The following is a 17403-nucleotide window of genomic DNA, read 5'->3' on the forward strand; positions in this document are numbered from 1 at the left end:
AGCATCTCATGACTTCACTGAGTTCAGCAGCAGCAGGAAGCCTCAGGCAGAGCACCAGGCACTGTCTGAAGCCAGCCTGCAAGAGCAGGAATGCAGCGCTTGCAGACATGAATCCACAATCAATGTCTTCATCAACATAAAATGATGGAGTGAATGTGCATTACCTTTGGTCTATGACACAATTTTAAATGCTTTTGTATTAATTGTTGGGAAAAACATCAAACTTGTTCACCAGTGTGTGCTCCTACAGAAAATTAATAAAGGAGGTGATTTCTTACAAAAATAATCACTTTATCTGTGACCTCTAAATCTTCATCCTGAGCTTAAGAACGTAACAATTACAGGATAATTTATATACATTATAGATTCAATAGAGAGATCTGGTTTATAGCAAATTATAATCCCACAACCAGTAATTACATCTTTGTATCTCCTGGGGGTTAATTTATATCGTCACCTTTCTTTGTGCCAACACTTGTCACTGTTCCACAAGTACCAAACCCTTTATCTCCCCAATTATCTATCTAAGAGAAGCTAAACTTGGAATTTTATTTTCCAAGATTTTTATTAACATCAGTCCCCAAAAGCTTCAATACCTTACATTTTGTCTGTTTTTCAGCCAATGGAATGCTGCATGTCTCTGTGAATCTTGGGCTTATAATGTATATAAATAGAAATCGTGTAATTGTTACTTCTTACTAGAGAGAGATGGAAAAAAACGCCACCAATGTTTAAAACTAAACTAAAATACATGAAAGCATGAAAGAAGGGCAATGTCAGCTTCACTGTCATTAAATTAGCAGTGGGGCAATCTGTTAAGCAGCTCTGACTAGACATGCAGCAAACCTCAGTATCCAATGCTTGCCTGAACTGGTGTCTGCAGTCAAGTGATGTCCTCCGGCTAAGGATCCTCTTTCCTTTTCCTTCAGACTGATAGGTTGGGAGTATGAAATCTCCCTGCAGAAATGGTTCCCATCACTGGGTTTTAATCTGCCAAACTGACACAGAAAGGACACGACATCCATCTTCAGCCCAGCCGAGTGAATAAACTGAACTGCAGCACTCAATCAACCTCTGGGCACACTCTGAGGCTTTTCTGCTGTGATGTGCGGAGATCACACAGCAAAGAGGCAAAGGGGACTGCATCACCTGCCCTAAATATTCTGGAGAAGAGAAAGAAAACCTAAGAATATGGCAGAATTATTTAATAAACACAGGTCACCAGTGGGGGGAAGAAAAAAAAAAAAAAAAAAAAGAGCTTCATGTCTCAAACGGTGCTGTGACCGCAATGGCTGCAATTAAAAAAAGGAATTATCGCACAAATTCACCACGTGGTGGCACTTGGAACCTTGAAGCCGGGGCTCAACAACGGCCCAGAGCAACTGCAAGAGCAGCAAAAAAAGATGAAGACACCCTACTCCATTGGAAAGCTTTAAAACACACAATCACATTTCTCACAGCATTGCACGTAACAAAGAAATTAACTTAAAGCTCGTTTCATTGTACCCATCGTCATGTGAGTGAGCTGATGGAAAGCAGCATCCTCGGGGATGCTATTTCCAGGGAACAGCACCTCGGGCATGTCAGGCAATATTCCAATCATTGCAAATGACCACCAAGATATGCTGCAGATGGCACAGACAAATTTTGAGAGCAGCTCAGGAGTGTCCTTGATGTAATTTTCTCCACTCTCCCCACACTGCCTGAGACAGTCTAAGAACAGTCCTTGGCAGGAGAACTGACTCTGTGGTATCTGGATTGCTTTGAGTTTGCTCCCACAATATTGATGTCTCTCTCTTCTTGACAAAGCATAATTCAGTCACTTCAGACCTGATCTATTTTAATGCAGTACAAGTATCCAACATCCTTTGCTATTAGGGTGTTTTATCGGTCATTTGTTTCTAGTGCTTAATTATTTATGCTGTTGAATGTATTTTGCTTAGAGAAGCCTTTAAATGCAGGTAGGACACTTGTACCTTTCTCTGACCATGAAAGTCAGTCAAAGAGGATGAGTCTGCACTTCTCAGGACACAAGGGAACTTCTTTCTGCCATCACCTGCCTCCTTTCTTTACTGCGTGGGCCTGGATCAAGAGAAAATGACAAAATTAAGCATTCTTGGCAACTCCTGGCTGTTGTGAGAAGCCCTCACTTGTGCCACAACTGGTAAGGCAAAGCCAGTGATAAAACTGCTGTAATATCACTGTGGCACAACTCTTTTTTCCTGCAGTGTATCACCCTCATCCACAGTGATTATTATTGTTATCACTAGTAGTAGTACGACTGTCTGAATACTTGACTTAACTCCTGTTATTACTAAGGCTATTTACAACATGTAATTCTGATTAATCGTCTGAAAAATTACCGTAGTCATATACTGTCCCATGGAAGAGTGAAAAAAAGAGAAAAATGAATCAAAGAACAATGTAAAAATAATCATTACAATCTTCACTCAGAGCTGTAATCTAATTATTTCAGGACCGTTCAAGTATAACGGCAGTTTTAAATTCGAAGCATATTCCTTACCAAAAAGAAATCTAAATTACACTCTGTGGTTCTACCTAATGCAGTCTAATATTTATGTAATGGTACCTTAAGAAAACAGTTCTGGATTGTGTAATTTATGTGGGATAAGAGATCATTTTTACTTAAACTGAAAGATTAGATGGATGTTAAATCATTTAACATTCCCTCTGGGGGGGAAAAAAAAAAAAAAAAAGAAAAGAAATCTAGAGCTAATATTAATTACTGCACCCTTCCAAAGAAACATGTGCAAAAAAAAAAAAAAAAAAAAAAAAAAATTAAAGAGACAGCTAGGCAGATATTTCTGAAAGAGAAAAAAAGTTGTACCAACTACATGAGAACAAACACAGAACACTTTTTCTCCTTGTGGCTATATGGCTTTTATCTGTATTATTAAAAAAAAAAAAAAAAGGTTTAAAAAGTGTTAGTTGAAGAAAAGCTGAAAACTGTTCTAGGCCTTGCAAAAGAAGATGCTGAGCACACAGAAAGATTGCACAGCAGCACATTGTAACAATTCAAGAAACAAATATTTTGAAGTGGGCCATGAACAGAGAAAATCTTTGGAAGAGTGCTTGGGACCATTTAGCTGATGCTGGGACAGGCTCAGCTCTGCAGCTCAGGCAGCCCTTCTTCAGCCACAGAACGCCAAAATGGTGCGATTGAAACAAGACAAAAAAACCCAGCCACATACATTTACATCCACTCCCAATCCCCCAGCAGAACTCCTGCATTTTCTACAGAGAACACTCCATGGAGACACCAGGAAATGTGCCCCAAATAGCAGGGATTTGTCTCAGAGCTGCAGGTACATCCCAACATGCACGGTGGAGGCTTTGGAACGTCATTGCTTCAGATCCTCAACAAAAAAAGACATCATGGTTTGTGGGTTTAAGAAAAAAAAATGTTTATAGTCGCCACATGCTCATGATTTGTCTCAATAATCTTTAATGGCAGCTAGAAGCTACAGGTTTATAAATATATCTTTTTCATAATTGTGACAAGCAGTGACTAGAAGCAGTTTTGGTGGAAAATTTTCTGAAATACTGTAAGGCTAGGTAAATTACAAGGCATTATTAGAAAATGTTGATTTTGACTTTTGGTGATAGTACGTTAACTTTTACAAACATTAGAAACAAACGTTATTTGGTGAAATATCAACATTGCAGAAGACGCTACAACCAAAAGTAATTTACTAGTCAAGTACAGAGCTAAGTAACATAATTTTTTTTCCAGAATGAAGTCACAGTAAATCAAAGAAACAGTAATAAAAACCTGCATGTTGAAGAACACTCTCTTCAACAGACAGAATCTCCATTTGTGTAACACTGCAAGGGAGGAGTTGGGTTTGTTCAAACCTCTCTGAGAACAGCAATTCTGTCCCAGCAATTTTCCTGCAGTGCAACCTGGATTCACGTCCAGATGTTGGCAGGTTTTGCACCCAGGGTGCCCCTCCACGAAGGAGGCACAGGAGGTACACAAACGTTTTTTACACCACAGTTTAGAAACTTGACACACGAGTAATCCCAGCCAATTTTAGTTTGACTACTTTCGATCAGCTTTAAAAACACACTTATTAGCTCTTTGTGCTTAAAAGTGTAGCACGAATTGGCTTTTTAAGATACAGAAATACAAAAATTTTAAAATTCACAACAGTAACACAACTTTTTTCCTAGGAGGTGATAAGTGTAACGTGTGAGACTCGATTATGCAATGTTATGAAATATTGTCTCATCATTGTTATTCAGAGGAGTTTCTTATGATTTAGTGAAGTCAGGTTGGACAAAAAAAAGAGCCTAAAGTTGTAACACCATTTAAGACACACAATTTCCTTACTGACACTTTAAACAGAGTATTCTACACATAACACACTGATAAATGAACTACACCAATCAATTTAATCCCTATAAAAACAGGTGCACCATAGAATTGCATAGAAAGAAATCCCTGGCATTAATAGCTTACACTGGAGACTAGGACTTTCTCCCTGCCTTTCTAGATCAAAGCACGTATGTTTTTTAAAAAGCACATCTCACACTTGACATTATTCTTAGCTATATTCTTTGGAATCACTAGTGCATATGTAATTTCAAGCAATTTTTATACTTCATGCTACTGTTTAATATCTAAAAAAAAAAAAAAAGAAAATTGCAAGGAAAAAATTTCCCTACCTTCCCCTCCAAAAATCTAATGTAAAATAATCTTCCTATGCAGCATAAAAATAAAATCAAATCTTACCTCAACAACAGAGGCCTCAAGCAAAAGCCAGAGTGATTAATGAAGAGGATATTCACATGAGATGGGGAAACCCAGGGTCAAAAATCTTCCTTCTGAGGGTACTTTCAAACAGTATTTGTAAGCTGGATAAAGAAAACCTCCAAGCAATAGCCAATGGTTTTATAGCTCATTTTGCTCATGGAAGACCTACATTCAAGCCCATGCAGAGATGTAAGGAAACACTCTTATCACTTCTTCATTTTAGGGCAATTCTCTCCTATCAGCTGAACCTGAGAAAACCTCCAGTGAATCAGGTGTGTTTCCCTGATCATGTTTGATTTTGGAATACCACTGTCTTCCATTTCAAACAAAACACTGATCAGCTCTACATAAGGCAGGTGGACTTTGTTTTACAGCGATATTGACTATATTTACTTCTTGCCTTGAACTCTTTATGTCGGAAAATCCTTAATTTCAGTGCTCAAAAATATTTCCATTCCATGAAGTAATCCTTCCATTTACTCCAAGCATGGGCACCTGGAGTGCCTACAGGAAACAGAATTACTGAGGATTTGCCAAAAAGCCATGCAGAATAGCTGGAAGGTAAAAGTAATTCACTTCAGATATTCCTTGCACTGAGCACTTTTGTTTCATGATATAAACCTTGCCGACAGATTAAATCCATCCAAAAATTTTAACAATATGCATTATGCAGCGTCAGAAAAGTAACAGTAAAAGTTGAAAAGGCCAGGTCTCCACCAACAGATCTCATAAAAAACTAGAACTTCTGGCTTCAGATAGAACATATATTTAGAATATTTGTGCAAGAGGTGAATATGTACAACAAATATATTCTGTTATATTAACTCTAGTCACAACTGGTTTCTTTTTAAGTTAACTACATAAATGTAGAGGTGTACCAGGAAGATATATTTTTGACTGACATTTCTTCCACTGTAATATAGGAAAATATTATCAAATTCTTCAGGCTGCTATAGATACATGATTCCTGGCACAACTAAAAATGTGTCAGGAATTAGGATCATTATATTTTTGTAAAAACTTCATTTTAATGACAAGTTCATTAGTGGACTTGTGGTGGGAGAGCTAAGGAACACATGAGCTTTATTTCTAGGAAATGCTAAAAGGCACATAAAAATTTTAATATATGATATGTTAAAAAAAACAGATTCTGCATATTTCTGCAGGTTACTTCCCATTAAAATTAGCAGCTGCTTGCCTGTTGGCATTATGGAAAAACAATTCATGTATCTGTAAAGGGATGATGCTCATGCATCAACAGACATTTGTTCATTCAAGTGATATATTTGCCCCTCACATCTGCTGAAACAACTGAGTGTGCACTTACTCTGTAGTTTACTGAGATACTGAGGCACACACATTCACATCAAAAAGTTACTTGCAAATGTTAAAAGGAGAAAAAAATTAATTTACCTGAAATTATGAACAGTTCATGAAAATAAGTACACCACCTTTAGTTACCGATATTATGCTAATAAATAATACATTTAGCTAGCTGAAATTCCATTTACAGTCACTTAATAGTTCTCATTTGTTTTAGGATTTCTAATAATTAGGGTAAATCTCCAAAATATTGCCACAGAAGGCATAGAATCACATGCAAAAACCTTACCAGTTGCAGTGTGAAGCAGCAAACATCCACATCTATCAGACATACAGTACAACTCAACTCGCTGTATAAATGAGCATTATAGTGCACATAAAACAACATGGCACATTTCATAAAGCTACAACTTTGCACCATAAATGACAGACACGTTTTCACACCTACAGAGACATAAGCAATGAATAATTCACTTACAAGTGAAGTACATGACCTAAGGATTATTGCCTTGCCTAAACCATTCTGGTGTCACTTGGAAAGGGAGGTGGCATTGACCCCATTCGTGCATAGAAATACATTTTTTCCAGAAACAGACTGGCTGGAAAATTTTCAAATACTTAACTTTTCTTGTGAAAGTTTTTTTCTTGAACAATATTCTTTAGAAATATAAGCTTTAACATCTTTAAAAGATGTTTTGCTCAAGCTCCCAATAATTGGTGTCCTGCCGACTTGACCCCCCTTCAGCACGGGTTTTTCTCCTCAAAGTCATTGTTTATGTATTATATAAATATCATTTGACATTTCTATTTCATGTCCACTTATCACTATGCTTCTAGCAAGTATTACAGTATTATAGATGGGCTCAGATTGAAATCTAATGGATTGAAAACTACATGAATGCTGCCAGTGGAAAAAGCCATTCCCCGCCATTGGACTGAACGTGTGTTTGGAAATGTGAATAAACCTTTCTCAGAAATAAATTCATGTGACAGAAGTGCAAATGTGTAACCAAAGTAGTGCAGCTTTGGCATATGCTACTGATAATTTCTATGAAAACACCTCAATCTCCTTCCACAGACTTCATCATTAGCATTCTCTGGTCAAAGCTGCCTGGGTGCAGCCTTCCCTTCCCAGGCATTACAATAGAGCTGCCTCTAAATCTTCTACAAGACCACGTCTTTTACTGGACTTGCATGTGTCTCATCAATAACCTCTGATCAAAACCATAAAGTTACTCACAAAATTTAGGTTGAGGTCAGAATTAACTGCTTGAAAGCTCAGGAGACTGTTTTGCAAAACACTCTCCTGGTACGCTACAATGTCAAAAGCTTGAATATTCAGATTTGTGTTTGACAAAGGGGGCCATAAATAAAAGAAAAATAATACCTGAATGGTATTATAAAGCCATAGCCCAATTCTGCCTGTAAAATTCCAACCAAGAACAACAGTAAGTTCACCTAAGCCATGATCAAAAATAAAGTGAAATACAACAACACTTGATGCAGTTACATCCACTTAGGTAATCCAAATTGAAAGTGTTTAAGCCACAGGTACTAGAAGGAGATTTTAATATATTTTTGGATACTTTTAGAGAAACTTTAGAGACTTATATATGCTGCATAAATCAACCAACAGTGAAAACTGCCAATCACTGGAAAATAATTTTGGAGTTCTAGAATTGCTCAGTGTTAGCACTGTCCGTGTTTTTTAAAGCCATTGAAACAATAAACAGAAAATCCTGTTAAAACTTCATAAGCAAAGTTGCAGCATCAGTTGATCTAAAATGCATAGAAACTACTTTCTCCTCCAAGCATTTTCATTAGTCCACATAACTGCTGTTGGTTCACTCTGTCAGTTAAAAAGGCCAAGCTCTGGGAAGCTACAACACATAAATAAATGATGGTTCGCTGTATTTCTACCAAATTTCAAAGTGCTTTCAAATGGAGACAAGTCCTTTTCCTTCTCTCCAGTATTAAGGCTCTTATAAAATGTAAAGTTCAACTAAAAGACACTTGGGCTTGCTTTATCAAATACACCACTTAATGTGTTTTAATCATTAACATTTTAAGACCCTAGTTGTGCAATTCTAGCTTTATAAATGTGTTCTAGTAACTTACAGGATTACTGTATCACAAGATGGGGACATTAATATACTAAAATGTGAAATACTCAGTAGATGCTGACAGTGTATTTCTGTTAAGTTGGGCTTCATTAAAGCTCAGGGATTAGAACACGGACTGGGAAATTAAAACCAAGATACCAATACTACAAAAAGCAGTCTTGCTATTACTTCCATTAAATCTGAATCAGTAATCTATAGAAATGAAATTAAATACTCTTTTCCCATTGAATTTCCAGGCTTCTTTTCTCCTGCAGAATTTAGAAGTTTAATTATTCTGACTGAATCAGACTCTCAGGGGACAAAACTGCTCTCAACTCTCACCAGAGTCAAAAGGTTCTGTGAGAACTCATTATTCCAGATATTAACCAAGATACTTGGGACACTTAACTCTTCCAAGAAACAAAAATGCAGTTAAAAAAATCGCATCTCATCCCAAAACAACCTACAGAAAATCCAAACCCTAAGGGCCTGATCTTACAGCCCTTCACAACCAGAAAATCACACTGAGAGGGTTTTACCACTCTCAGAAGTTATATTTGCAGAGGCCCCTCTCCAGCAAACACACACATGCCTCAATCCTGGAAAATTAGCACCCAGATTTGGCACCAGTGCAACCTGTAAGCAGCTGAACCCCTGAAAAAGCATGTTTAAAAAGGAAAAGGCTTTGTTTAGTGCTAATATAATTTAAAACATACCTTTGGAGGCAGAAGTCAGAATGCTGCGTAATTTTGATTGATATACTTTTATAGGGCAAGGTAGATCTTTCCTTGATTTGTCTGATTAAACCTCACCACTTTTGTGAAATCCATCACTTACTGAAATTATTATGAAGAATTTGGAGGAGGAAATTCAGACAGCTCCTACACTGGTACTGTTTAATTAAACTGTTAACAGGAATAAAAATGAAGGTGTTGCTCATGAGGCAGACTGGAATTACGGATTCAACGCTTGCCGTCTCTCGTTCCTTTGGTGCAATTCCACGACTTTCCTGCTGACCTGAACACAAGCAGCTTTGTGGGACCGATCCTACTGAAACAAACACCAGATCCTGACACAATTTTCCATCAACGTACCACACGAATTCTAAGCCAAAACACTTTCTTTTAAAAATCCCTCAGTGAGCTGCATTTCAAATAGGATGTGATGCTGTTTTTTTTTTCCTTTCCAACTGTTATTAAATACCCGAAATAGGGTTCAAATTTTAAAAAACAAACAAACAAACAAAAAAAACCCCACAGAAACAAAAAAACCCAACAACTTTGCTTGAAATCGAACACTTTCACTGCATAATGAAACACAGCTACGCCTTGGGGCATCCGTACTTTTGTCTGTTTGGGTTCTAAACTAATCTGCCCCTTAGCCTGCGCTATCAGGCCCTTGACCCCGCGGGACAATTAACACGAGTGGGTCAGCGAGGCGCTGAGGGCGGATCCAGGCTTTGCTTGAACAGGATCAGGCAAACAGGACGGGAGGATGCCCTGTGGAACCTGCTGAGGTGACGGCAGCTCGGCCTCACCTCCGGGGCCGGGAGGATGCGCACTCACCTGCGGATCCCGGTCCTGCCCGGCAAACCCCGCACATTCCCGGCCGCTGTCACCGGAGCCCGGCCGGCAGCCGCTGCTTTGGTGGAAGCCACGGCGCTCTGAGGGGGAACCCGCGCCCGGCCTCCCTTACCTACACCCCGTGAGCGCCCGGGAGGCGAGCCAAGGTTCCCCCCGGCCCCGCTAGTGACACGGAAAACACAAATCACCCCTCTGTAAACAGAACTCGGGAAAACTCCGGGCGGCCCGCGGGGCAGGCGGCGGGGTGGAGGGCACCGAGCGCCCCGGGAGGGCCCCCCCGACCCCGCGCTGCCCCGCTTTCAGATGAAGTGGATCCAGGCGGAGCTGTCGGGGTCCTGCGGGGGTCCCGCGGAGGGCGGGACGCGCTGCCGGCCCCGCAGCCGGTAGTTCTTGCCCTCGTTGTTGTCCCAGTACTCGGAGCCGGCGACGCGGTAGCGGACGGCGAACTCCAGCGCGGTGTCGGCGGCGGCGGCGCCCAGGGGCAGCAGGAAGGCGAAGCGGTCGGTGATGCCGTCGGCCGGCCCGGGCGGCTGGTACGTGGCGGCGGCCTCGGCGCAGCTGGCCCAGCCGTTGAGCGTGTAGCGCACCGACACGACCTTCTCGTAGGCGAGGTTGAGGACGCGCACGGCCCCGCGCAGCGCCGCCGGCTCTGCCCGCACCCACTCCAGCCTCACCTTGTGCTGCCGCACCCGCTCCGCGAAGCCGGGGCTGGCGCCGGGCTGCGGAGGGAACAGAGGCTCCAGCAGCGGCGGCGGCGGCCCGAACAGCACCGGCTCCAGCTCGCCCAGCGCCGGCGGCTTCCTGGTCTTGAAGAGGTCGGCGGGGCGCGGCGTCGGCGGCGCGGGCAGCGGCACCCGCGGCAGGTCGGCCTCGCAGAAGAGGTGCACGGAGGTGAGCTCCAGCCCCAGCGAGTCGGCGAACCGCACGCTCTTGCGGCGCGACGGGCTCTGCTGCAGCGCGGGGCGCAGGCTGCGGTCGCCGGGCGTGGGCAGAGATTTGGCGCGGCGGCGCTGCGTGGGGCTGGGGGGCACGGCGGGCAGCGTGGGCTCCCGGCCGCGGGTCTGCGGCGGCTTCTCGCCCGCCGCTTCCCGCACCACGGGCGTGGGCGCGGCGTCGCCGTCGGGGCTGCAGCCCGCCCTGCACTGCTCGGCCAGGCTGCCATAGAGGCAGGCGCTGCAGCTGAAGTTGCGCGGCAGGTAGAGCCGGGGCGGCGGTCCGGGCACCGAGCTGTGCAGCGAGCCCGCCTTATCCATGGGGTGCCGGCGGGAGCGGCGGCGGTGCCGGCGGCTGGGGCGGCACCCGGGGCTCCTCCTCTCGGACCGCGGCGTGCGGATGGCGAGGCGCTTTTAGCGCCCGGTCCGCGGGCTCCGTCTCTCGCCCGGAGCCAGCGGGATGCCCTCGGCGCTGTCCAGGTCGCGGCCGGCCACGGGGGATGCCGGCGGGTTCATGTGTGCGGGGGCGGCGGCGGGACCGCGGCGCTCCGGCTGCCGGCGCTGGTGACGTGCCGCGGTCAGGCAGCGACACACGCCCCGAGCCATCCTTCCTTCCCCATGGCTCCCAGCCGCCCCAGGGCCCGCCTCGGTGTCGGCCTCGCCACGGTCCCTAACTACACCCCGCGGCTCCTCCTTTCTCGCTACCGCGGCTACGCCGTCCCCCTCCTCCTCCTCCTCCTCGCTCTGTTCTGGGTCTTTCCTCGAGGATCTCATCCAAAAGGAGGAGGCGGCAGGGATTCCCCAGTGGAAGCATTAAAATTCATAGCGGCGCTCTCGCTCGTCCGATCCCGTTACAGAAATAGCTGCGAGGGGAAGAGGCAAAGCCGGGCTCGGGAAGATTACACGGGCCGATAAGAAACAGCTGGCTTGCAAGTTGGATCTCACAGGGTACATTTAAAGGGAAAAATCCAGCTGATCTGCTGTAATGCGTTTACAGTACATCTGCCGAATAAAATACACCTGCCGCAGTCCTGCCACGCGTCTCCATCGGGGTAAAAGGAGCTCCGGCGGAAACACGGGGGGATGATTGTGCGAAACAAAAACCGCGCTGCCTCTTGTCAGAAGAGCGCTTGGAAACCGCTGAGCAATATTCAAGTAAATGACAGTTTAATGACAGACTCTGGTGTAGCCGTTTCAAGGAGCTAAACCATCACTTTAGTAAGCCGCTTCATTCCAGACTTTCCGTAAGCTGGGACTCATTTTTAATTAGTAAATGGCATTAAAAACAATGATCCTACCATCCGGCCGGAGCCTGAGCCTGAACTGTGTTGACATGTGATTCTGATTTAGCTTCTGAGCAGGAGCTTTTTACACCTCTAGCATTTTATCTGCAGCACTTGGTGTTCCTTTGACAGTCTAGGCAGTGGAAATGCAGCTGATAAGATTAAGACTAGGACAAGTAAACCTGATAAGAGAGTAAAAAGAGGAAAAAAAAGCCACCAGAACACAGGGAAAAGTTACCCATTGTCTCATATTAGAACAATCAGCTTTAATTCCCTAACTAATAGGTATGACAATAATTCCTAGATTATTGCTGCTGGCTTCTAAATCAATGACAGATGATTCATAAGTAGGGAAAATGATGCCCATCAGTATTAAATTTGACACCGTTATGTTTCATTGTGCCACTGTCTCACATTTGCGGCCTGATTACAGGTTTTGAAAAATCAAATTGGAACAACATAAATAAGTACATCTGAATTCATTAGCCCATATTCTTTAAATTGTCTCAGTTGTCCTTTAACGCACACCATGGGAAAGATTTTTTTTAGGTCTCTTTCCTGTGTTTCCCTCACAGAAATGAGTATTTCTCAGTAAAACAACATGAACACATCTGCTTTTTGTCTACTCATGTTATTATGGGGGAGAGCAAGAACAGACTCAAGTAATTGTTCAAACAGATTTTAAGGCTACACCCTTTTGAATGATTTTTTTCTGTAATTTCTCTCTGTCATAACGGACATTTTCTAATGTACTAACACTTGGTTTTGCTGATGTTCATTTCACTTTAAATCAAGTAGATTTAAAGTAGAGAGAATTTATTTTTTTCCATCAATATGCAATGTCTTTGCATTTTTAAACCACTGTGAAACCATCAGCTAAAATGGTTTAAACCAAATTGCACGTTCAGTCAGGTCTGGATGGTTTCATGGTATGCCTGGGACCACAACTTTGGAGTAATTTAGCTTCTGCTGTACTTTACACAATTGGGGCACCTTTGTAAAGTTTCACTTCCCCTCTTCTGGTAAGTTAGTTAGTTGCCCAACTTCTTATCATAAACTTGTGAAATAGTATTGCTTTTGGGCTTCCTCAGGTCTCCTCTTTCCTTCCACAACTGTGGTATTTCGTGGAACCAAAAAACCCCAACTTTCTTCTTCTCTGGTGATTGCAGGTGAGGCAGTTCATGCAACTGAGTTGAAAATAAGGATTCCTCCAAAGTAGTAAGAAAAAAAAAAAAAAAATAGCATAAACCCCAAGAAATTACAGTGAAAAGAAGGAAACATCCCCCTCCCCAAACAAAACAAAACCCCAAACCAACACAGTAAGCTTTAGACCAGCCAGGTCAAGGCAACATGAGATGCAGGGGCACCTCAGCCTTGTCTCAAGCATTGTCACTGTGTAAACACCACCAGAATTCTCACAATGGTATTTCTCACTTTCTTCTCTCAATCCAAACATTCCCAGTAAGACTCACTGAATCTGAGGATGCCAATGCTTTCCTTTTTCTCTTGCTCACTTGCCAAGTGAGCTGTGGGAACTCTTACCCACGCCTTTCACTTCTGAGGGTGTCCTTACTACCAGGCTGGTCTGCTCCCTCTGATGAATTTCAAGACAGATGCAGTAAATGAAAGTCTTGGCACTGAAATCTAACAAATATACATGCAGACATTCCCTCAAATAGCCTGCAGCCTTGTGCATCCTTCTGTGATGTGGAAACTGTGGTTTGAGTTAAAGATGGGAAGCATCAGGCACCATTTGTAAAAGGAAATTTAAAAAGAAATGTTGGGTTTGCCTACTATAAATATTTGCACACGGCAAATGCTGAAATCCTTAGAAGCAAGTAAGCACTACCACTCACGGAAACGATGGTTTAATGTATGCAGTAGTAGGCAGCCATCCACCACCCCCTCTCGGTCTTAATTTAGTTCACAAAATTTTGAACACTGAAGTTTCAAAGCCTGATCCGTCTCTGCTTTTATAGCGCTATGGTAAGGATATTTTTCAAGACTATTTTCTAAATAATTTTTCGAAACCAAGTTGATGCAGAAATCATTAGTACTGCCCTAGCTACCCCCTTTAAAGAAATACCTATTATCTTTTTACTGGAAAGTAGTATTTTTTTGACAAGATAATTTTGAATGTGCCAGCATCCTGTAAATTCTAGAGCTATGCAGGTTTGTTCTATTATAGGGCAAGCAAGAAGAGCAGAAGGTCTTACATTGCAATTATTGTCGATAGCCTTAGGAAATGGTGTTCGGGCATTGTCTCCATTCCTCCAGATTCTCTCTGCAGATTTAAATAGCACAGTCACAGGATAAAGGTTTGTCCTAATTAACACTGTCCTAATAACATTTTGTTGACCTGTCTCTGCATCTGCCAGCTGACATCAAAAAATTTAAAGACAGCCTCTTGTTTGCCTATGTGAGCTGAGTGCCCCTGACATTTCTGCCATGCCAAAGTGCATTTAAAATCCGTCTGATGCTTGAGAACTTCCTGCTAAATGAACAGAGACGTTTGGTCCTGCTTTGTTAAAAGATTTGCAAAGAAAAAGACAGAACTTGTAGCAGAAAGTGAACGGGGAGCTTTCTTCTGCTGCATTTATTGATTGTCTTGAGTCCAGGTAATCTAGGAGAAAGCAAACACTGCTGCTGGGGAGCATTAGGCAGAACTATGATGGAACCATTAATAGGGCAGAGTGTCTGAGTGCTGGGGCTTATCCAAAGTGGCCACTGTCACATGTCCACTTTAACTTTCCAGAACAGGTTTATATTTAGCAATGAGAATTGCAGGCAGATAAAATGGATGTAAAGGCGAAGTGCATTATGGTTACAGCAGCTTTGGAGATGAAGTTGTGACTCAGTACATGAACTGTAAAGGTCAATTTCTACTCTCATTTGTGCAGCTCCTCTGAAGCTGATGAACTATGTAGGTGTTACATGAGAATATCACCCCTGAGTTTAATCATTTTATATGACTACATGAATGTGACAATAGTATTTACACTAGCAGTCTTGCCTGATACAGTTGTTCTGCATGCTTCTACTTCAAAAATGCCTTCCCAGGCTGATGATTAACTCAGACTTTATTTATTTCCCCAAGAAAATATCTTAGTCATCTTAAAAAAACGCCAGATTAGGATTAAATAGTGTGCTTGAGGTATATATATGTAAAAAATCAGGTGTTATGTAAAAGAACAATGGTATTGATTTCTGTATCAAATATTATCTTTACCAACCAGTTTATGCAGTCTTTATCTGTTAAGGTGAAAATTCTTTGATTCATAGAGTTATATCAAGGATATTTGATGTCAAACCATGATCAGTGAGTAAATTCCAACAGGCTGAAAGTTCTGATACACAAGAGATATGATGCTTGGAAAGGGTGTGTTTTTTGTGCTTGGGTATTGATTTCTAGGGTTTCGGTTTTGTTGTTGTTTTATTTTAAGTACTGGGATCCAAATGAAGACATGGCATTAACAAGAAAATGGAGTTTTAAGAGTTTACCTACGTTCATGACCTTGTGAATCTGCCTTACAGTATGATGGCGCTCACACACAATTTTATTAATTAAGCATTAACCGTCTGCTGACTCTTGAGTGGATTAAGACTTTTGGAGAGAGGGAAAAAAAAAAAAAAAAAAAAAAAAAAAAAAAAAAAAAAAAAAAAAAAAAAAGCGCGCCCAGATAAGACAGTGAAAAAGAAAGAATAACCTAAGACATACAACACATTTATAGAGAAAATGATAAAGAACATTTATTTTCCTTATACTAATAATTCTGCATTTTTTTTAGAAGGATTGAATTTTCTTAACAAGGATTAAGTAACAGCAAGCAGATCTGGGACTCTCTCAGGTCTAGAACTTTTCACACAGCTCTTCACACAAGTATCTGAAAAAATGCACCTTAGGGATGTCCCCAAATCTCATCTTCTGGTGAGAGTCCTTGTGACTCAGTCTTTATGCCACGTTATAAAATAACCACAGGGCTTTCTATCAACTGCAAATGGTCTCAGTAGCACTAGTTCATGACTTTAAAGACCCAAAAATAAGCTTGTTGCATACTTTATTTTTGTTTCACAGCAAGGTCTAATAGACCATTTTCTTCCCTTCTTTGTACCTTTCCCTCTATAGTAAAATATTTTTAAATCTGTTTTACGTATTTAGATATAAAATGCAGCTTCTACAAAACAAGAATCCTTCACAAATAGCCCCCAAATAAAGAAGTTCATATATACTTGGTTCAGCTGCATTTTCCACTAAATTGAAAATGCAAACATATCTATCTTTCTATCTATATCTAGCTGTGAAACTAGAAACATTTCTCAAAGCCTAGGAGATAATTTCTTCCATTCCAACAACTAAAAATAACGCTGCTTCAGTGAGAAAGCTGAAAAATGAATGCATTACCAATTAAAGTCAAAGATGTTTGTTACACTAATTTTAAGTTTCAGCCATTGCAGACAATCAGTTTTTTAGGAGTACATTTAAAAAATGCAGGGAAAACTATTTTATTTCCATGTTTTCCAGTGTTTCATGCCAGGTAAGAGTTTCACTGTGTTTTTTGAAACTGTCAGACAGATAGACAGAGGTTTTACTACAACCTGATACAAGAACATGGACCACACTCAAAGATTATTCTACAAGATCTGCAGCAGAAGGCCAGAAAAGCTGCTGACTGAAGACCTAGAACACAAAGAAACAAATACACAACACTTCAGCCACATTAAGCCTAATCAAGTTATGTGCCTCTGAATACACTGGGCTCTTCCAGCAGAGGAAACAGCAGCTTCTTGTTTTTGTGTTTTCTCAAGAACACCATTCCTGTTCAAGGAAAGGAAATAAAGTTCCAGGCTGGATCAGCCAGAAGTGTTTCCTGCATTCAAGGTGCCAAAACAAAACAAGTGAATTGCTGACAACAATGTAAAAATGCAATGATGGAACACCTGAAAGTTAAATCAACATTTTTCTCCTATTGTTTTAGGTCCAAACATCTAAAGGACTGAGTCACTGTCAAATCCTGGGGCCAGAAAGAAAATTAGCCTCTAACTGCATTGTTCTGATGGAAAACAATCAGCTTGCCAGCATGCAATTTCTTCAAGCCAAGGAAATTCAGGAACTAAACCCAAACCAGTCAGGAACACTTCCACTGCCAGCAAAATTCTCAGCAACAGCAGGCAAGAATGTAGTTTGAAAATACATGGGGCTTCCCTATCTCTGAACAGCCACTTTCTTCTCACTCTGCTCTCAATAAGGAGTTAAGTTTTTCCTGCCTTTCAGACAATTTGTAAAGTTTCCAGAGGTGCAGTCTGTCAAAATATCTGAATTTGCCCCTAAGTCAAATCTGTTCTGAATGATGAAAAGCCTGAAGTAACAGCCTCATCTAAAGCAGAACCATCCTTATGATGGGA

The 17403-nt window shown here is 41.8% G+C and overlaps 1 protein-coding gene across 1 annotated transcript; it reads right to left on the reverse strand.

Annotated features, from left to right (window-relative positions):
• Positions 1–3356: 3356 nt before the first annotated feature.
• On the reverse strand, positions 3357–11045 carry PPP1R3E (protein phosphatase 1 regulatory subunit 3E). The gene has a single exon (XM_040075364.2). The coding sequence runs from the start codon at positions 11036–11038 to the stop codon at positions 10085–10087; it is 954 nt and encodes a 317-aa protein (XP_039931298.1). The 5' UTR covers positions 11039–11045; the 3' UTR covers positions 3357–10084.
• Positions 11046–17403: the final 6358 nt, after the last annotated feature.

This window comes from Hirundo rustica, chromosome 11, assembly GCF_015227805.2.
Source record: "Hirundo rustica isolate bHirRus1 chromosome 11, bHirRus1.pri.v3, whole genome shotgun sequence".
NCBI lineage: Eukaryota > Metazoa > Chordata > Aves > Passeriformes > Hirundinidae > Hirundo > Hirundo rustica.